The sequence below is a fragment of the Xenopus laevis genome, chromosome 8L, assembly GCF_017654675.1.
Source record: "Xenopus laevis strain J_2021 chromosome 8L, Xenopus_laevis_v10.1, whole genome shotgun sequence".
Lineage (NCBI taxonomy): Eukaryota > Metazoa > Chordata > Amphibia > Anura > Pipidae > Xenopus > Xenopus laevis.
Genome location: NC_054385.1, coordinates 44,017,746 through 44,041,065, shown reverse-complemented (window position 1 = coordinate 44,041,065; position 23,320 = coordinate 44,017,746). Strand labels below are relative to the sequence as shown.

The 23,320-nt window shown below is 36.3% G+C and overlaps 1 protein-coding gene across 1 annotated transcript in view; it reads left to right on the top strand.

Annotated features, from left to right (window-relative positions):
- tnmd.L (tenomodulin L homeolog) overlaps positions 1–12,731 on the top strand; it is a 70,053-nt gene extending 57,322 nt beyond the window's left edge. The window contains exon 7 of the mRNA XM_018229877.2: positions 11,667–12,731. Coding sequence (XP_018085366.1) covers positions 11,667–11,876 — 210 coding nt within the window. The 3' untranslated portion in view covers positions 11,877–12,731. The remainder of the gene's footprint in view (positions 1–11,666) is intronic.
- The last annotated feature ends 10,589 nt before the right edge of the window (positions 12,732–23,320 follow it).

The following is a 23,320-nucleotide window of genomic DNA, read 5'->3' as shown; positions in this document are numbered from 1 at the left end:
TGTGGGATGGAAGTGTAGAGACTTTCCATATCAAAATTAACCAACAAAAAGTCCTTAGGTAAATCAGTTATTTTCTGCAGTCTTAATAAAAAGTCATTAGTATCTTTCAAAAAAAGACCATTGATTGTTTATGTATGTTCTGATAAACTGATCTACAAAGATGGAAAGGGGGGATAACACAGAGTGTGGTAGGGCTATATTCATGGGGAAAGCCACAGGTCTCTGAGCTACATAACTTAATGCAGAAACTCAAGGAGCAATTCAAGGAGAGAAGAAGGCAGTATGCAACCTGATTCTTGCACTTTGTACACTACTTTCCCATAGCCCGTTGGCGCTCCCATCTCCGACGGTGTCCTTTCCAAAATGGAGGCCCCCATGATCCATGTGGGCTGACATCATGTGTCCGGCGCGAACTTTGAAAATAAAAGGACTTCCAGGTCACGGGTTCGATGCCCGATTATAGGATTTGTTTGTTTCATTCCTGGGTATTCCTAATTTCCTGAAATTGCTGATTCTTGGACCCTTGCCTGAACTCTGGACTGATTATTGCCGACAGCCTATTGAACTATTGCCTGAATCCTGACTACGTATTTCTTGATCCCTTTTGTACCGCAAACTTGGACTTTAACCCTAAGCTTCCTTGGTCCAGACTTCTCCCGCTGAGAGGTGATAGGCCCCTGGACACCCTTTATGTCAACATGGATGCAGAAACCCCATAATATTACTTCTGCTCTTTGACCCCAAGACCAATGTTAGATGCAAGAAAGTGCTGATTTTGGGATACAAAGCCAAATATCAGCGCTGCGCAATACGTTAGCAGTCTAAAAATACATGTTAATAATAACATATATTTAACAATGCCTTATTGTACACAACCACCCTTATAAAAGCATTTTGCTTATTATGATATTCTTTTATTATACTGTATATATCTGTTCATAATCGCAAGCATGCCTGTGAGCAGACATGCTCATAATAGGGTATATAGCACGCTAATCAAATATGGCTAAAAATTTTCTGGTCTGCTGAAAAAGGCCATTTGTTTTAATAAGAATTTATCGATGCACCACTCAATTGGAATGAATAGCGTTGGGAGAAAAGGTAACTGACTCATTCCCTAATCAACAACAGAGGAAACAAGACTATCACATGAAATAACTTATTTCTTTTGGCAACTGTATCACACTAAGTGTAAAATTATGTGTTTTATGTTTATTATATTGCAATGTATAATAGGCAGTTCATTACACTCAAGCTCTTCTACTGATTTAATACAATATACAGCAATTTCAAATAAAACAAGTAAGCTTTTATCCAGAAATCTCTTAAATATGGTAATGCCAACTCTTATCCTATTTTAAAAAAAACAATTCTACATTTATGACCAATTTGCTGTTTTTTTCTGTAATAAGACAGTACCTTGTAACTGATGATAACTAAGGTAGCACATATCTAAGTTGATGGCAATGTTTTAGTAGCCTTAAGGCATGTTGCTCCCCATTACAGAAAACCCTCTTATCTAAAAACCTAAGGTATTAACGGTTTTAAATAATAATTCTGGAATCATCAGTCTGGAATAATAAAAACCATGAATCAACATGGTCATTTGTAGAAGCATATGTGTCCTAGATTTCCAATGTGTTTATCTTTATAAATGTTGACATTTCTAAACAACTGGAACCCATTTGTGTTTTCACTTATATATGAATGTATAGCGTTAAGCAATCTCCAAGCAAAACAGCTGCTTCCCTTTATGGATATTATTATTTTGGACCCTTAAGGTATGACTATTTTCATGCCTCTTATGACAACAGGAGGAGAGGATGGAGGCAGTTAGTGTTTTATGGCTTTCCATAAAATGGGAGTAAAGAGAAGCCATAATGCACAGTGAATTGATCACCTGGATGCTTGGCCCAAAATGGCTGGAGAAAAAAAAAATTATAACAAAAACCACAGGAAACTTCTGTTCAACATATGTGCCAAACATAAGATGCAAGTCAGTTTTAGCATAATGAGCTATTTCAACAAATACAACATTTGTTACTTCCTTTCCTGCTATAACAGTGGTGATCAGACCTTACTCACAGTTGGCATTACAATTCATCCCAGAGTTCAGTGTTCATTTGTAGTGATGGATGAATAAATTTGGCTGGCACTAATTTGCTGTGAATTTCTGCATTGCGCCGCTGGCGAATAAATTTGCGGATCTCCCGCGAAAATGCGCGGCCGAAATTTCACTGACATCAAAACTTTTTGGATGCGAATCTGAAAAGACGGCGCGCGTCAACAATATTCGGACGCCCATTGAGTTTAACGCCAGCGTCAGCTTCGACGCGGGCGTCAATTTCTGATTTTCATGATTTTCCGTGAAAATATCAGATTTTCAAGATTTTTTCGTGAAAATGTCAGATTTTATCAAACCAGGCAATTGGCAAAGATATTTATACTACTTCTGAGGGTGATATGTGTTTCTTCTGATTCAGCACTAACTGTTCTGAGGACATGTGATGTTTTACCAGATGTGTCTGGAAACTTTTGGCCATCCATTCTGTCATGATTTGATACATAGGTGTATGCACGCCGCCTACATTTAATTTCAGATTTACGAAAATGCTCCAGTGAAAATCCTACTATGTCATTTATCACTATCTGTGACGTTTTTGCTTGACAGGATTATGCTGTAATCAAATATCAGAAAGGTGGACATATGTTAGTAGAGAAAAAGATGTCTGTAATGCTTCCAATTTCAATCATTTGAGTAATTAACAAGAAAGCTGGATGCACACAAATGCAGATCTTCACTGAAAGAATCATTGGAATCATAGATTTTTGAGGTTGCCAAACCTCTATCATTGAGCACCAATGAGCACCAGGCTTATCTATCTAGAAGGCAAGGGTGTGCACCTGTATTTTTATGATCTTTGTATGTGGCCCCCTGTAGTTCAGCAACATTTGGATATATATGACTTAGCTACACTGTTTGTATCAAGTTTAATGGCCCATTTAATAAAAATAGTCAACATTGTTGTATTTTCACAACAGACCAATGAAACTTCAGGAATGCCTTTTTTTATCAGAACATAGAAAATATCTATCGGTAAGAAAGAGGTTTGTTTGTCTCTCTGAATACCTGAGAAAATGTGTAGAAAAGCAGAGCAGGCACCAGTTGGTCTGGTCTGAGACATTTATGACTAGTCTCTAAGGCTATAGACATGGCTAGGTTCAGTCAATTTTTATTGCCCAGAATACCTAGACATTAATGGAAAAAGGAAAGAGCTGAGTGCTTGAGTCCTGTTTCTTCACAGCTTACTCTGGTATTTTAAAAGTTTCTAAATGATTTAAAATGCAAATTACTCAGATGTACTGCTCTCAAGCTCCAGCATAAGCAAAATATCAAGAGGCTCAGCCGAAAAAAAAAGAAAGGAGAAGCAGAATTTCCAATCACAAGTGCTAATATGAATGCAGAGATTTTGTCCAGTTTTATTACATGGTGCTGAAAAACCGAAGGCAACCCTTATCCAAAGGAAAAAAGTTCCAAAGTGCGCAGTTTATTCCTTGGCATATCTTAACTAAACATTTATCAATTATCCAACTTGCGCTGAGCTAGGCAACTCCTAAATGAGAAAGTAAATAAATTATATATTATATTGAAATCTGGTCAGGGTTTGTTGGGAAGCTGATGAATGGGGTGGGAAGATATGCCAAGGATTAAATTACACATCTTTACTACTTTTAGTTTAGAGATTTTTTTTCTCTTACAGTTTTCAACATTTTGTTAAAAGATATGTACAAAACTTTTTTCTTTTCATACTTCTATTTGTCAGTACGAATGATCAATGTATGTAGAGGCTGTGATTGAAAAGTAAGGCTTCCTTGAGCATAACAAAAATAGGATAATAGTGCTTGGACAGGACTGTTACATTTTTGGAACACTGCAAAAGGAATAATGGCTCCTACACGTATCTTTAAGAAAAACAGGATTTGGAATATTGGTTTCCCTGCCACTGAGCGGCACATGGAACATGGTCTCCGCAGGACTCTGCAAGCATCATTAAACATTGAAAGAGCGACGTCCACCACTTACAGTATCATCTCTTATTTATGTTAGGAAAACAACGTTCCGTTTTTGGATGTACCTCCTAGAGTTTAATGCAAATCCTGATGTGTTCCCATTTGAACAATTCACATGAAGTCTGTCCCAGCTGCTGCATCTTCTGCCTCCTGTGTTCCTCTCTCTTTGTTTCTAATGAGCCATTAATGGACTGCCATTAACAAATGCAAATATGAGAATTCACTGAGGTGGTTACAGCTGTACCTGAAGGCAAAAACTCATTCCATTGCATGATTTAAAAAAGAAAATGATAAATCGTTTTTATTTAAATAATTGTCTCTCTTCCATTCCAATCAGTAAACCACCTACAACTTTGTTCCCAAAAAAAATAACAATTCAGAGAAAAATGTGCATGGTTGAAAATAATTAGTCCCAAATCATTTATTTAAGTGCTTGGACACGTTACATGTATTATGCTGTCCATAAGTCATTACAAGGAGTTCATATCTTAACAGATGGTATTTACAATTCCATGAAAACCTAATGGCCTCAAGTTAGAATGGCATTAGACTTCTAGCTAAACAAACTAAAGTAAATGACCTGCAGTATCTTCTTAGCTACTTGCTAATACTTACCTATTGACTAAGTTAGAGGTGTGTGGGTCTCAATACTGTGGTATTGCAGAAAGACTGGGGCCCCAATGTAGGGGGGGTTATAATTTAGGAATCCTTAACCTACAACTTTTCAGCTGTGGTTGACCAAGCATATCCTGGCAGCCTTGACTAGAAGTCCTAGTTCACCAACTGCTGGAGGACTGCTGGTGCTACATGTCTGATGTCTATACTAATGATGTGAAAATGTTGTTTTAGAGCTAGAAAACTGTACTGGGTTCTTAAATCTAGGGATCTATTGTCTGTGATAGCTTTAGCTAACAGTGTACTCATATCTGCAATAATATATATTCTTCACAAGCTCATATTTTCCATTATTATTTATCATTCTATATTGTGTAAGAATTCTATCATTAAAGTGTTTAATGTGTGTAATATAGGTATGGGAACATGTTATCCAGATTACTTGGGACCTGGGGGTTTTCGTATAATGGATCTTTCCGTAATTTGGATCTTCATACCTTGTCTATTATAAAATCATGTAGACATTAAATACACCCACCCCCCCAGGCAACAGGCTGCCTTTGAATCCAATAAGAATTAATTATATCTTAGCTTGGATTAAGTACAATGTACAGTTTTATTATCGCAGAGAAAAAGAAAATATTTTTTTTTAAAATTTAGATTATTTAGATAAAATGGAGCCTATGGGAGACAGTCATTCTGTAAGTCTGAGCTTTTCTGGATACTGGGTTTCTGGATCCCATACCCATAATATGCAAAGAAGAGCCAGTGCTGTCACTATATTGGAGCAGACCCCCACACCCCACTAATGTCCCACGTTCCTTCTCCACTGCTCTATCACTCCTGCTGAAAAGTGAACCTCCAAATGTATATATTTTTTAATTCTTATATTTTTTTTCATTTATATTAATGCTGTAAAAAACATTTTGAATCATTGCTAACCTTAGACATTTCTGACTCATCTGTACTAAAAACGGCTGGCCTGGGGTACTATGTGAGATAGCACTATGCCACATCGTTGACTCTCCCAGGGATCCCTTACAGATGGTCTGGGATGTGTTCATTCTCAGAAGTATAAACAGCCAAACTATTGCTCTGCTGTGAGAGAACCTAGGGTACAGGAAACGATATGATGGCATAGAGCTCTAGAATAGAAACCCAGGCTGATGCATTTTGCTGCAAAGTGGAGGGAACAGTCTGAGGTTTGCAATTGTAATCAAAGGGGGTTGCCTAACAAATTGGCACCCCTCCCAGTGATTAAGCATTACCTTAGCCTGTATTCATTATATTTAGATGTATATAGGTATATAAATATTATGAATTATTAATAAGTATTAATACTGAACAGAATTTGTCAGATAAATTCAAGAGAAAAAGGAGGAAAAAATCTATCCAACGTTGCCAGATAAATGTTATTACATACAGTAACCAAAAAAAAGGACCTGGCCTCTACTACTTCCACAACATTACCTACTACTATATTTGTAGCAAACACCTTACCCCTGAAATTGGCAAGTTCCAGTAATATGTCTAAATAGGAGTGAAGTAAAATCAACGCTTACTAGTAATATATGTTCAACATGCTAATTGGTTTTATCTAGAACAGCAATCACCCAACCAGTAGCATGTGAGCAACATGTTGCTCATCAACCCCTTGGATGTTGCTCCCAGAGGCCTCAAAGCAGGTGTTTATTTCCTGGTTAATTCCTGGTTTGGAGGCAGGTTTTGGTCGCATAAAAGCCAGGTGTACTGCCATACAGAGCCTCCTGTAGGCTTTCAGCCCATAGAGGGTCTGCCAAATGGCTAATCACATGACTTATTTTGCACCACCCAGGAACATTTTTAATGCTTGTGTTGCTCCCCAACTCTTTTTACAACTGAATGTGGCTCACACATAAAATAAAAGGTTGGGGGTCCCCGATTTAGAATGTCATAGCAAGGCTCTGCCTAAACTGTTACATGTTCATTCACAGGAAAATACATGACGTCCAGTGATAGCAAAAGCAAGAGCTACTTAGAAGGAGCAAGTAGTAGGCATTTAAGACAGTCTGAAGATATAAGCAGCCATAAATATTTGTTAAAACTATTAACTATTGTGGATGTTTTCTAGAAGGTGGCTAAATGTGCAGTGAGCACAGTGTAGTTCAAAGGAGCCATCTCTTAAGAGTATGTACATAGAGGCCTGTGTCTACTCAATCTTGAGAATTATTGCAGTGCAATATGTATTAGGAAAGAGGGAGTAGTAGCCATGTATTCCTTTAGGAAACCTACGAAGCTTCCATCTCATAGGATTTCAATGTCAGCTCTGTGAATAAAAACGACAAGGAACATGTTTACCCTTCTTGTTGCATTTCTAGCGGCTGATATAGAAACTTTCAGTGGTCCTCATCAGAGATTAACATTAGGGCCCTATTTATCATTCTGTGTAAAACGTGGAGTGAAGCATTACCGGTATGATAAACAGACCCCTAAAAGTAGCCAAAGTCCTGCCAGTATTGCCAGTGTGTGTTGTAGAAGGCTGACAGAGTTGCCTGTAGTGGTACAATAGAATGCAGAGATAGCTCCTTGTACAAGCATACTCTACTTTCAGTAAAAAAAAAAAGAGAGATAATCATAATGTCTAACATATATTTTTTCTTCAAATCCACTGATTTAATTGACCAGGAGTTTTGCAGTAGAAAGTAATTGCATGCTTTCCGTAAAGTACTTTTTATAGCCTTTAACCTATAACAATATCAACTCTTCTTCCTTTTAAATTTGTAAATCCCTGAAAAATTCCATTCATTTTTAAAAAGACTAGTTTCATATTAACCTTCCCTTCCCAGAGTCAATAATGGTTTTATGACTTCAAATCACCTTAGCTTCCCCGAGCTTGATGTAGATTTAATAGACAAAACAGCTGTTCCTCTTGTAATTATATCATCATGCATAATATTTTTATCTGTGCTATACTTTAGAATGCTTATATTGGTCAGGCACAGCTGAATTCACAATGACAAGTGTTTCTGCATATATTTTGCAGAAGTGAAGAACTAAAATTGTCTAAAATTACACTAATATGGTCTGCAGGCAAGACTGTACTAACTAGAGGTTTGTTACAAATTTGCGAGATGATGACAGAGGGGTAAGAAAAACGGCTTTCGAGCTCTTGGGTTTTAGCCTCACCAGATTATTAACTGTTTTAAAGGGGATCTATAAAAGTTTGAAAGTATAATCTTACTTAACTTTATCTGACCATCACCTACTCTTCTTTTATATAATACTTTCATCTGCACTATCACAACCATCTCTCTTTACCCACACATACAGAAACCTTAATGCCTTTAATCCACAACAATTATCAACAGTATCAGCACAACCCATATCTCATATTAACAATCTTTCCTGTCCCAATATGGCGGCTTCTCTCTACAACAATGCCCTTTCAACAGCTCTTGACTCCCTTGCACCTTCTATCACCCATCACAGCCAACCAGCTAAACCCAACCCTGACACACTGGTGTAACTCTGTACCTCAGAAGATGTAGTAGATCAGCTGAGCGACGGTGGAGAAAGTGACAAACTGATCCTGACTTCATCCACTACAAATTCATGCTCTCCTGCTAAAATCAAGCTCTATCATTAGCTAAAGAACAATACTTCTCTTCTTTAATCTCCACTCTGTCCTCTAAACCACAGCGACTGTTTGCCACATTTAACTCACTCCTATGCTCCCCTCCACCCCCTCCACCCATTAATGTAACTGCCTAAGATCTTGCTCATTTCTTTAATGAAAAAATCAATCTCACTAGGCTGGGCATACCGTGTGACAACAATCTCAGACTAACGTGCAGGAAAACTTATTCAGTTGTTTGGACTTCAGTATCAGCTTTATGCTGATGACATTCAACTCTACTTGTCTACTCCTGATCTTTCTAATTCTGTCGTTTCCCAAGTTACAGACTGTCTCTCTGCTGTCTCCTCCTGGATGTCACAGCGCCACCTGAAACTGAACGTCTCAAAAACAGAACTCATTATATTCCCTTCAAGATCTTCCCCTGTCCCTCAGATATCACTCACTGTAAACAACACCACCTTTCATTCCACCACACAGCCACACTGCCTAGGAGTTATCCTAGACACGCATTTGTCTTTTTCACCACACATTCAAACACTTGCAAAATCTTGTCATATTCAACTGCGCAACATTGCCCAAATACGACCATATCTCAGTTTAGCATCAACTAAAACACTGATTCAGTCTCTCATCATATCCTACCTTGATGACTACAACCTACTCCTCGCAGGTATTCCAAAAAGTCACCTTTCACAACTCCAATCTGTTCTATATGCGGCCGCTAGACTCATTCATCTCACTGCTCAACATCAGCTGCTCCCATATGCATGTCCCTTTACTGGCTCCCAATTTCCACTAGAATTAAACTCAAATTCCTAACACTCACTTTCATGGCCCTTAAAAATGAAGCCCCTCCATATATTTTATCCCTGATCTCCAAATACTCCTTCACGAAAACTTCGCTCTGCTTCTGATCTTCGCCTTGCTTCTCCTCTCATCACTTCTGCCCATTCTCGTCTACAAGACTTCTCTCGGGCTTCTGCTTTTCTCTGGAACTCTCTGCCTCAAGCTGTCAGACTTTCTCCTGCTTTCCAAACTTTCAAGCGCTCCTTAAAGACCCATCTGTTTAAAGAGGCTTATTTGATGTACATTAATTAATCAATCATTGCTGTATCATAAATCACAAAATTGTTTCTAAAATCCTAATGTATCAATTGTACCCTAACCTTTATTTTGTAAACTCTAATTTGTAAGGCCCTCTAATACTATTGTACTCTGTAACCTTTGTTTGTTATCAACCATTTATTCCCTGTTTGTTAGAACTAAGGTAAAGCACTGCGTATCTTGTTGGCGCTATATAAATAAATGATGATGATGATTTAATACAAAAAAAGTGGACGCCCACTTTTTTTGTATTTAAACACCCACATAATCACTTGCACTTATCCTTGATAAAGGCCCTAATGTTGCCCGAAACGTTGGACACGAGTGATGTTGAAATAAACTTTTCTTGATTGAAGATTTCGTGTGCTGGTCCACTTTGAACATTTTATACTCTGATTGACCAAGCACCCACTGTCGACCAACAAGGAAGGAGTGCAGGTACTTTGTGAATTTATATATATATATATATATATATATATATAACCAAAGGAATGGTGCACTCCGTAGACAAAATTAATACCTGGGTGCCAGCATGGGAAATAAGCAGTGAAAAAGGATTGCGGCACTCACAGGGTTTTAGTGAAAAAACAAAAAAATGTTTTATTATTAAGCCTTAACGTTTTGATCCCCCACAGGGATCTTCGTTTGTTTTTGCTCCTGACGAAGATCCCTGTGGGGGATCGAAACGTTGAGGCTTAATAATAAAACATTTTTTTTTCACTAAAACCCCGTGAGTGCCGCAATCCTTTTTCACTATATATATATATATATATATATATATATATATATATATATTCCACCAAGGTGTTGGCACTCACGATAAATGATGTTAGTATGCCTGGGTGCAGAAACAATCAATAACTTCATCCATAACACTCCAAAGGAATCCGCACTCACAGGTCTTAAGTTAAATTAAAAATATTTATTTAGAACAAATTTGTACATATATTTTTATATTTATATATACATATATATATATATATATATATATATATATATATATATATATATATATATATATATATATATATATATATACAGATACAGATCAATGTAGCTTTGCTAATGCAAGACTATCAATATAGCCTTGGATAGATCACTATAACCTTGGATATGTACATACTATATAAAAATAACTGTAAATATTGCACAGGTATGGGATCCGTTTTCTGGAAACCCATGATCAAGAAAGCTCTGCCGTATCTCCCAAAGACTCCATTTTAATTAAACAATTCTAAATTTCTAAAAATGATTTCCTTTTTCTCTGTAATACTAAAACAGTACCTTGTACTTGGTCCCAACTAAGTTATAGCTAATCTTTATTGGAGGCAAAACAATCCTCGTTTAATTATTGTTTACATTATTTTTAGTAGACTTAAGATATAGAGATCCAAATTACAGAAAGACCCCTTATCTGGAAAACCCCAGGTCCCAAGCATTTCTGTATAACAGGTTTCATATGTGAATATACCTGTTGTTGCGTGGCACCTGCAGTGCTTCATGCTGGGATGCCCGGCCCTTCCTCCCTCGTCATGTACCAATCCAGCTTCGGGGTTTTGACGCACGTATGACGTCATTGCGCTTCCTGCAAAATTCAAATATTTAAAGGCTCCATGTCCTTTTTCACATTGCCCAACGTAGGTCTATTTACAATAGTTCCTGGGTTCCGATTCCAAGTTTGATTAAACTGTTCTTGACCCTGCCTGTCCATGACCTTGTCTAGTTTACTGCCTGTCCTGACCCTAACCTGTTTCTGACCTCTCGGATCAGGATTCTGTACTGCCCTACTGTGATCTCGACTACTCTCTTGTCTCCTGATATTAAACTGCTCTGCATTATCGGCTCAGCCTGTCCCTTGACCACACTCCTTGTTCCCCGTTCTTCCTGTAAATGTTTAGTTTCCTTGCCTGCCCAGAACTCGTTGAGTTTTCAGGGCTATATGACCAATTGTAATATGGCCACTCTGGTTGGATACTGTGTTGTTTGACAATACATAGATGGTCAAACTGTTCTGGATTGTTACAGAAGTACAGTATCATTGCCATCCATTAGACTTTTTTTTTTTTGAGAGGCCACTTTAGGTGGATATATGGACTAGATTATAATCAATCATTCAATCAACACTGACCTGAGTTCCCCACTAACTTACTGACGGCCATCCAATTCCTGTAGAAATGATGAACTTGATTGCCTGGTCGCCAAACACATTGAACAAAACCACATTCCTTTCCATGAATTTACCATGTTGTTTGTATCCTAGAGAGAAGTTGGACTGGACTTTAACCCTATGTGGGATCACAGAGGATTCTGCTGCATTCACTGCCGTCGTGGTCAAAGATACTGCCAACGTGTGTGTGAGCCCCTACTTGGCTTTTACCCGTATCCTTACTGCTATGGATCAGGTCGTGTGATCTGTAGAGTTATCATGCCATGCAACTGGTGGGTTGCCAGAATGTTAGGTCGTGTGTAGAGAAATCAACGGAGCAGATATTTTGTTATAAGAACTAACATTTTGTACAATTTTGGAGTCATTTTGTAAAATGGGATAATTTTGCATTTTGTAGACCTTTTTATATCTATATACACTTTAACCCATTTTCTTATATTATATTGTTCAAAAATATATTACCTTTAATTCTTATATAAAATCAGCAAAGCATCCTGTATTTTTCATTACTGATTAATATAATTTACTACATAGAGCGAATCTTCACTGTGTCATGGTGCTTTTCAAGAAATGTTCAAATGGCAGGAAGCTTTGACATACTGAAGTCAGTATATCAAGTAGACTACTAATTGATTGCCTCTTATCAGTAATTTACAGCCGTGCCTTTCAGCTTAGAGTCCATTTAAAAAGGAGCTTTACCATACTACATTTAGCTTATACGTATTATATGAACCATCCTTGTGTTTTTTACTAGATTATTTGACCCATCCACAGTTTTCAAAGGGATAACAAACCCGATGTATTGGTAGGGCTTACACTTTACTCCTTCGATTGATGATCTATTACTATATCATTGCATTTCAGTATACACAACATTCCATATTAGCATGTACTGTATGTAAGCCATATCAATTGCTTTCAATAAGACAATTACATGTTCCTCAGGAGAATCATGTCACCTAATTACATCCAAAAGATGATGCTGATATGTTGAAGCCTGTGAAAAGGAGACTACAATAGCCAAAGCATTTAATATTTCAACTCCTATTAAAATTTAGAAATGGCAATACATAGAAAGAAACATATAAACAGTTGAAGCTATACCTTGGCAATGTATCTTTATATTTAATTGAAAATAAATGGCTGATTGCAACCTGAGCATGTATTTCCCTTCTGAATAAGACTGAACGGCATAAAGTCTATTCCATGTACTTTTCTTGTCAATAAATTTTTATCCTGAATAACCACAACTGAAGACCTACAATAGCCTCTCATATTAATGTTCTTTCAGACTGTTCTTACTGTGCAAATGTACCTCGAGAAGTAAAAAAAGGATCTAGTGTCCTCAGACTACATTTGAACCACAGCGGTAATGTTATTAACTAAGTCTTGTAAAGTGCCAAGGCTCCATTTCAAATTAAATCTTAAAGAAAAAAAATATATATACCCTGTGTAAAGTATAACATGTATATCTTCAATTTATTTTCAGTAAACAAACATCTGTGTATGATGCCAAGAGATTATTTTGCTTCCTTTGACATGGTCAGTCAATACTTTATAGAAATTTGCATTAGCTACCTAATAAGCTTCCATAAGAAACCCCACAGTTATAGGTGTAGATGTTAAGATGGTAAGAAGAAATGTTCTTTGGACAGAATAAGATGTATTGTACTTGTAGAAAATAAATAGAAGAGTAACAAAACAATCTCTTGGATTTATTTTCACTTTTAAAAAAAGCCCTCTGCACAAGCAATAGGAGGCAGGAAAGTGATTAGGTATTTCATCCACTTATAGATTGCTAATGTTGCATTTATATATGTATACATTATCAGTGGTATAGAATGAACATCAGATCATTCTGTTTTGTGGTGTTTATTTTTGTTTTCATTAAATGAAAGACCTTCTTGTGAAATAAGGTTTAGAATTCATGTATGCAGTGGTGGATTTCTTTATTTAAATGTCAGTCATACAGCAGAATTACAGCATCAAACCGTAAATAATCAGTCATCCTACAGCTCATGTCAGAAGGCCTCCAGCACTGGCAGAGAAATGGACTGGCAAATAAGAGCATGGCACTTGCAATTCAAAGATGCCAAAGACCAGAGTTCAGTTTCTAAGTTCCTGGGTGGACTATAAATATTTACTTTTGCTAATTTACCAGTTTTTTACTTCCTGCCTGTCTGCTTTGATCTGTGTCTAAACATTTTCATGTGTCTGATTATGATATTGAATATCCCTTTTGGATAGACCTCTACTGGGCATGATCTTGTTCCTGCCTTTTCTTCCATCCCAACTCTCAGGTCTGAAAGGCCACAAGGCCCAGACAGCCCATAAACAGGCTGTTTAGTTATATAAATACTTGTTTAACTTTCTTTAACTTACTATACCACCTATATTATTCTGAACAGCAGATAAGTACTGGTCCCAACTCTTATCCTGAATGATATTCCAGGTCCCTGTTCACCCTGAAAAACAAGACAACCTTTTTCATACCATTTTATACTAAATATATATACTTTATTGTCACAGAAAATATTACATTTATGCACCATACAATAGTTATTCAAAGATACCTCTTTACAAACAACATATTAGCTGCATTTGAATTGCTGAAATCTTCTACCACTCACTTTCTATCCCACAACCCTTAGCTTAAAAAACAATAAAATATTTTATTTTATTAAAAATCAGTAAGATATTTTAAAGGACAATAAAACCCTGAAAACAAATACTGTTCACTTGAAAGGGCATAATAAAAATACAGGTATGGGACCTGTTATCTCTCTGTAAATTGGATCTCCATACTTAAGTCTTTTAATAAATAATTTAAACATAAAATAAACCCAATAGGATTGCTTTACCTCCAGTTTGAATGAATACTATATTAGTTTGGATCAAGTACAAGGTATTGTTTTATTATTAATACTACAGAGAAAAAGGAAATACTGTATGTTTTAACAATTTTAATTATTTGATTTAAATGGAGTCTACGGGTTTCCAGATAACAGATCCCATACCTGTAGAGCTTAGGCACTTCTATGTGCAGACCAAATGGTCTGAAATATGCGTGTTCATGTATGTCCTTCAGCGCAGGCAGTCTTGAAGGATGATGTGATCATCACATGGACAGCACTCCAGTCATCAGCCCACAAGAGCAGGTTACAAATGCAGACCATCAGCTCGGCGTGCATGAACAACATTGCGACTCCAACAATGACGTATAAGGAAACAATATGGTGGCCGCAAGATGATTATGGAGCATTCTTTTTGGAATCAACATACCGTAGCTGTAAGCATTTTTTTTTTTCAGAAAACAAACTAGCAGTTTGTAATTGGGTATTCCTTCCAACAACTGGGCAAAGTTATAATCAGGGTGGTTTCCTTGTCCTTTAATCATCCTTTAATCATCTAAGACCAAAATGTATACATACAGTGTATGGGAAACCAATGATTAACACTGTCTATAATCCCTACCTAATCTAGAGTTGTGTATCCTGTTCTTTCTGCATTGCTAGGATAATTTAGAAGCTGTGGTTTAATAAGGTAGGGAGCAAGTTCTCCTCTTCTTTGTTGGTCATCTCTTTATCTACCACTCTGTTTGCCATCTTTCTCTTTCTGTCGCTCTCCTATGCATCCTTTCTGTCATTCTCAGTATCTTCACGTATCATCGGCTGGGCCATACTCTTCTATTCATGCTGCAGATTTCTTCTTGGTTTGTGCTCTGTCCTTCAGGAGTTCAGTTTAAAGGTGTTATCCAGTTCCCACTGCCACATCAATAATGCACCAGTGGCTTACAACCTTTATACTTACCCTCTTCTATTTGTTTGCAACAGTGTCTTGTGCAGTCACAACCACTGAAAGGGAAAAACATATACTGCTGTATGGGACCTGTTATCCAGAATGCTCTGGGTTTTCTGGATAATGGATCTTTCTGTAATTTGGATCTTCATACATTAAGGGGTAAATTTATCAAGGGTCAAAGTAAAAAAAATTTGAAATTCGAAGTCATTTTTTGGATACTTCGACCATCGAATAGGATACTACGAATTCGATTTGAAGTAAAATCATTTGGATATTCAACCATTCGATAATCGAAGTACTGTCTCTTTAAAAAAACTTTGACTTCAATACTTCGTCAAATTAAACTTTAAAATCAAAGTCGAAGTATTTCAATTCGAGGGTCGAATTTCGAAGTATTTATCAATTCGAAATTCGACCCTTGATAAATCTGCCCCGTAGTCTACTAAAAAAATAATGTAAACATTATAAATAAACCCAATAGGCTGTTTTAGCTTCCAATAAGGATTAATTATATCTTAGTTGGGATCAAGTACAAGGTATTGTTTTTATTACAGAGAAAAAGGAAATCATTTTAAAAAATTTGGATTGTTTGGATAAAATGGAGTCTATGGGAAACAACCTTTCCGTAATTCGGAGATTTCTGGATAACGGGTTTCCCATATCTGCACCAATAGGTAGAATAAGACTTGCATAATGAGAGACCTTAACGAGGCATGTGAGTTCATATAAAATGGGTGATATGGCACTGATACCTCTTTTTTAATATATATTTATGTAGGTTGAACATATGAATTATTTCTCTCTTTTTGAAAAGTAGATCCAGTAGGGCCAAAACACTGAAACTGTAGAGCCCATTACTAATGTGAACATCAATTGATAAATGTTTTTGTTTGTTTTTTTTTTCTCCAATACTTTAAGCACTATAGAAGGAATGGTTTTATAAGGTTTTCTTGTTACCTTATATGTATATATATTCTGGCAGGATCCTCTTTACCTCTTGTATTGGTTGTTTTGTATGTTTTTTTGTATTTTTTAATGGGTTAGTTATTAAAGGTTGAGTTGTGTTTTTTGAGGGTAGTTTCAATAAAAACTCAAATTTTTCAGGATTTTTTTTCACTCGAAAACTCAATCAATTTAAGGTTTTTTTTCACCAATAACTCAATAAATTCTAGTATTTTCCCCCAGTTGCATTCAATCGAGTTTTTTTACTGTTTTATGTTTTTTTCATAAATAAGCAAACATTGAGTTTGTGAGGTTTTTTTTTACCTAGGCTGCCGAATTGAAATCCTTCGACTTCGAATATCGAAGTCGAAGGATTTAGCGCTATTCCTACGATCGAAGGAATAATTGTTCAATCGAACAATGAAATCCTTCGAATCGAACGAATCGAAGGATTTTAATCCATCGATCGAAGGATATTCCTTCGATCAGAAAATTGTTAGGAAGCCTATGGGGACCTTCCTTGTTCCTATACAGTCATCTCAACATTTAAGAAAGAAGGCCTTTATATAAATATGATATACACCTAGGCTGCACTGCAAACATACGTATGGAGAATAAAGTCTGAAATAAACTATGGTCAATGATGTCAGGTTTGTAAATCTCAAGAATGATTAGATAGAAAGACTCCTTGTACTTGCAAATAGTTTTAATTTTAAATAGGTGCTTTGTATGAAGTGTAATAGTTAAAGGCAACTATGGAGGACAATGATTAAAGAACTGCAGGTAAGAATGCCAGATGCACAGCTGCACACCTAAAAAATAATATAGATTCATCTAACATGCGCTGTGTGTAGTTAGGATGGTGGCTAAATTGCCCCTAATTAGATCCAACGCTAGACAATAGTTTTATGTGTGTAATAGGAGATACATTCTAAATTATCATACAGCAAAGCCCTTTCTAAATCTGACCCTGTAGCCTTTGCTATTCCATGCTTGTGACATTTATTATTAGAGAAATTGGGATATAAATATATATTTGAAGTATGCACTACATACCCTTCAGCCAACCATATCTGTGTCTTGCACATGGAGGTGATGCTGTTCAGAGCTAGCTAGCTAGAATTAATTAAATCAGCTCCTTTTAGCTATTTATTAGGCAAGTCTGCCAAATAAATGTCTCAATGCCACAGGCAATATCACGGACCACTACTCCACATGCAAATGGTTATAGAAACCATTAATTTTTACACAGCAAACAACATTAAATTAGGAGTGTGCGGAAACAGTGCATATGAGTAATTTGTAAACTACAATAAAAAGGTACATTGCAGTCTGAAAACTAAGCTTTCATTAAAACACTGAGAATATAAAGTAAGCCCAGAGGTAGAAACAATATGCAGTGCGTAGCCTGGAAAATTGTGAATAAGGCTGGTGAATAGATTGGAGGAAAGATAATGAGTTGTAACAGAGAGCTTAGTTCTGATATTATTGAATTGTTTTATAATTTCAGATCATTTGCACCTAGACATGGTCATTACCTCTCACAGACCAACTGACCAAACTACAGTATGACTTGGTTTTCCGAAGGCTGCTCTGATTTTAATGAAACAAGCCAAATGCCAGATATAGTAATTCCTTTATAAAGCATCATCAGCATTTGCATTGCTAAACAAAAGTAAATTTTTTTTTACAAAGGCAGAAAATATACAGATAAAAAGGAATTTGAGCTGTATATTGAAGATAACATTTACTGTGCATACCTTTTTTTGTATTTTTAATGGCTATGTACTTTAGAGCCACAAAAACGCTAAGCTGCTGAAATTGACTGCATGTTCTTGGTAGTATGGTTGTTGGGTTGAAAGGAAAGGACCTGCAGGAGCAATGTTATCCTGAAAAAGCTAAATTATCAGATATATTGCATTAATATCATTAATTTTAAAGGGATCCTGTCATCGGAAAACATGTTTTTTTTCAAAACACATCAGTTAATAGTGCTACTCCAGCAGAATTCTGCACTGAAATCCATTTCTCAAAAGAGCAAACAGATTTTTTTATAATTAATTTTGAAATCTGACATGGGGCTAGACACATTGTCAATTTCCCAGCTGCCGCAAGTCATGTGACTTGTGCCAGGAGAGAAATGCTTCCTGGCAGGCTGCTGTTTTTCCTTCTCAATGTAACTGAATGTGTTTCAGTGGAACATGGGTTTTTACTATTGAGTGCTGTTCTTAGATCTACCAGGCAGCTGTTATCTTGTGTTAGGGAGCTGCTAATTGGTTAACTTCCCATTGTTCTTTTGTTTGTCTGCTGGGGGAGGAAAAGGGAGGGGGTGATATCACTCCAACTTGCAGTAAAGCAGTAAAGAGTGATTGAAGGCTATCAGAGCACAAGTCACATGACTTGGGGCAGCTGGGAAATTGACAAAATGTCTAGCCCCATGTCAGATTTCAAAATTGAATATAAAAAAATCTGTTTTCTCTTTTGAGAAATGGATTTCAGTGCAGAATTCTGCTGGAGCAGCACTATTATGCTAAATTCATTTTGAAATTTTTTTTTTCCCATGACAGTATCCCTATAAGGAGGGAACAGCCCTTTTTTGGCCTATCTCCTACTAGTGATATTATGTTCCATAACAAGCTACACACCTTTTCAAAATGGTTAATGGGCTTCACTCAGTATTGGAACGAAACAGGGAAATGTGATGTATATAGTGCTATATAGGCATAGTATATTCAGCCATTCTACTTAGACCCAGTCCCAATGAAGCTTAAAATCCAATTTCCATATTGCTGTCACAAATACACAAAATGGTACATTTAATGTAAAGAAAGTTAATCTATAAGTATGGTTTTGGACTGACCAGAGCTTCCAAAGAAAGGGGACACAAAACTGCTCAAAACTGAAGCTAAGATCTCCAACATAATAAACTTGTGCCATCATGCCCTTATCATACAATTTGCCTTGTGTCTACCAGTGCATGACAGCAACTCTAGAGTCATGAGAAATCAAAGGACAGAAATGAATCTTAGGCTGCTGTTGCTGCCTATTCACAAGAGATATACCAGTATATATTATACATGTGCATTGTGGGAAAATTGTTCTCAAGTAAAAAGTATGCCATTTTATAGTTTTTAGAAAATATTTTGAGGGAGTTGATATGTCTTAAAATAGCACCAGTAATGGGTCAAATCCTTACAGACAGTTTTGAGTTTACAGATTAGTCTTGAGCTGCAGCTTTTGAATTTGCAATAGTCAGTTTCAGCAAACTGCTGTCCCTTCCTGTCTTTTAGGTATTGGCAAAACATTCTTATTTACTCAAACCCAGTGTTCTTCCATACTCACACAAGTTAAAAAAAACAATAAACAACTATACAGTATATAGCAACAATTACCACTAGGAGATTCACATGGCACAAACTATTGCTTCAAAATATTATTATTGGAGATTATTTAACTTTTCCATTTTTATCCTTGCCATTAAACTTTTCCTGCAATTTTGATCACAGATGTACATTTTGAAAACCAAGTGCACCTGACTTTTTTTTTTCTCTAAACGCATTGATGGTCCTTTACCTTTAAAGATGGCATGTAAATAGCAAAATGTTTGTTATCGAACAATAGTGCTGACTCACCAAAGTCCATTGTGGCTTATCGTAAACCGTCCAGCTGCCATCCACATATAAGTCAAAAGGAATTACAGGCGGAAGAACTGCGTTAGCATTTTTATAAATTGCACCCTTTAAATCTGTTTCAGAGGAAATATTGGCTGATCCCTACCTCTGATACGCTGCGTAGTGTCAGTATCCTAAAAATGTTGGCTGGGCATGAAATTGTGGGAAAAGCAAGTTTGCGATTTTGATAACAAAGGGATGCAGGAGCTATAATTAAAGAATCCAGATCCATTGAGCTGTTGATATTATGCATATTTAAATATGAAATGAGCTTGAAGGAAGGCACGTTCTTATTAAAATAATAAATCAGTCAGTGGGAGACTACTGAGATGCCGATTGGTTGGCAAGCAGTCGTCGCAAATTCGTACCCTTAGTTTTACAAGCACAAATTTATATTTATGTAATTGGATAGTAAATCAGAAAAAAGTAAGTCAGTTCAGGTTCTGCCAGCATCTGATGATAAAGTTCTTGTTTTGAGAAGTGGTAAAGTGATTCAGACCTGATGCCTGCTGATATATAGCAAAATAAATCCAAAGCAATCATGTTTTTATTGTCCGTAGTTCGGCTGCCAGGAAAACGCTGGCCACAAAGATCATTGTGCAGCCCACCGCTTTGGGAACTCACAGAGGCCAGATGTTCACTTCACCCCTCCTCTGCTTTGGATCCCACAACTCATTCCATAGTTACGATGCTTCATCTCATTTATCAGGAAAGGTGCTACAATTCAGACAGCAAATACACAGATCTTAATGCGCTCCTATAGGCTGGAATCAATTTATGCAGCAATATAACTGTTAATCATTTGAAGTGATGTTTGTGCAGTGCACTCCTATTCCACATTCCAAGAAAACATTAGAACATTAAAGTGATATTGATTTCAAATTCTATGTTTTGGCCAATTTGCATGAACTTCTGTAGGTCATATACAGATATAACAAAATGCTAGCTATTTAAATGCAGTACTCGTCTATATGCTTCCCTGATTTTTGGTCAATAGGGAGGATGTTTCTGATACTCATACATAGGGCTGCTGGAGAATAAGGATTTTAAATGCACCGTATGATTTAGTATACATGTATGGGACCTGTTATCCAGAATGCTCAGGGCCTGGGGTTTTCTGGATAATGGATCTTTCTGTAATTTGGATCTTCATACATTAATGGGTAAATTTATCAAGGGTCAAAGTAAAATAATTTGAAATTCGAAGTAATTTTTTGGATACTTTGACCATCGGATAGGATACTACGAATCTGATTTGAAGTTAAATCATTCGAATATTCAACCATTCGATAATCGAAGTACTGTCTCTTTAAAAAAACTTCGACTTCAATGCTTCGTCAAATTAAACTTTAAAATCAAAGTCGAAGTATTTCCATTCGAGGGTCGAATTTCGAAGTATTTATCACTTCGAAATTCGACCCTTGATAAATCTGCCCCGTAGTCTACTAAAAAAATAATGTAAACATTATAAATAAACCCAATAGGCTGTTTTAGCTTCCAATAAGGATTCATTATATCTTAGTTGGGATCAAGTACAAGGTATTGTTTTTATTACACAGAAAAAGGAAATCATTTTTAAAAATATGGATTATTTGGATAAAATGGAGTCTATGGGAAACTACTTTTCCGTAATTCGGAGATTTCTGGATAACGGGTTTCCCATATCTGCACAAATAGGTTGAATAAGACTTGCATAATGAGAGACCTTAACGAGGCATGTGAGTTCACATAAAATGGGTGATATGGCACTGATACCTCTTTTTTAATATATATTTATGTAGGTTGAACATATGAATTATTTCTCTCTTTTTGAAAAGTAGATCCAGTAGGGCCAAAACACTGAAACTGTAGAGCCCATTACTAATGTGAACATCAATTAATAAATGTTTTTGTTTGGTTTTTTTTCCCTAATACTTTAAGCACTATAGGAATGAATGATTTTATAAGGTTTTATAAAACCTTATATGTACCTTATATGTACAGTATATTTATTCTGGCAGGATCCTCTTTACCTCTTGTTTTGGTTGTTTTGTATGTTTTTTTGTATTTCTTTATGGGTTAGTTATTAAAGGTTGAGCTGGGTTTTTTGAGGGTAGTTTCAATAAAAACTCAAATTTTTCAGGATTTTTTTTTTCACTCGAAAACTCAATCGATTTAAGGTATTCAAGGTTTTTTTTTCGCCGATAACTCAATAAATTCTAGTATTTTCCCCCAGTTGCATTCAATCGAGTTTTTTTTACATTCTGTTTTTTTTCATAAATAAGCAAACATTTGAGTTGTGAGTTTTTTTTTACCTAGGGTCGAATATCGAGGGTTAATTAACCCTCGATATTTGACTGCCGAATTGAAATCCTTCGACTTCGAATATCGAAGTCGAAGGATTTAGCGCTATTCCTACGATCGAACGATCGAAGGAATAATCGTTCAATCAAACAATTAAATTCTTTGAATCTAACGATTCAAAGGATTTTAATCCATCGATCGAAGGATATTCCTTAGATCAGAAAATTGTTAGGAAGCCTATGGGGACCTTCCCCATAGGCTAACATTGGCCTCGGTAGGTTTTAGGTGGCAAACTAGGGGGTCGAAGAATTTATTAAAGAGACAGTACTTTGACTATCGAATGGTCGAATAGTCAAACGATTTTTACTCGAATCGTTTGATTCGAAGTCGAAGTAGCCAATTCGACAGTCGAAGTAGCCATATTCGACCATTCGATATTCAAAGTATATTTTCTTCTATTCCTTCACTCGAGCTAAGTAAATGGGCCCCTTAATATTTATTAAAAAGATTACAACTAATATAAAATCAATACCATAAGAAAAACCCTTAATGCACAACAGCAAATCATATGCTATAAACAGCATACAGGCACAGACTATTTTGAATATGAAGGCTGTTGTGGCAGATATCTAATTCTTACACTTTCTGAATTTGCGTAATGACTGTTGTCATTGTATCAATTGCTTTAATTTATGTCATAAATATGATACTATTAGGTTGCTTAATTCCCGGATTTTTACTGCATGGAGCCTTTTTTTCCTACTACACAAATTGTATTCGAGCTACAGGTTGGAAGATGCTGTGACTATAGGTTGTTACATAAATGCAAGAATAAAAAAAAGATGCCCCATAATAGAGTGTGACGCATGACTTCAGATTAATTGTGACACTACAATATGGGTCTGTATTGTGTTTGCACTTAATGTAATGGAACGAGTTAGACATAACTTGCTATTCAACTAGTTCTTCTGCCCTTGTATGACCTCAGCTACTTTTCTACAGTGTTGCTTGATGAAGGAGTCAGCCTTCTGTAGTGTTGGGTGGGTGCCA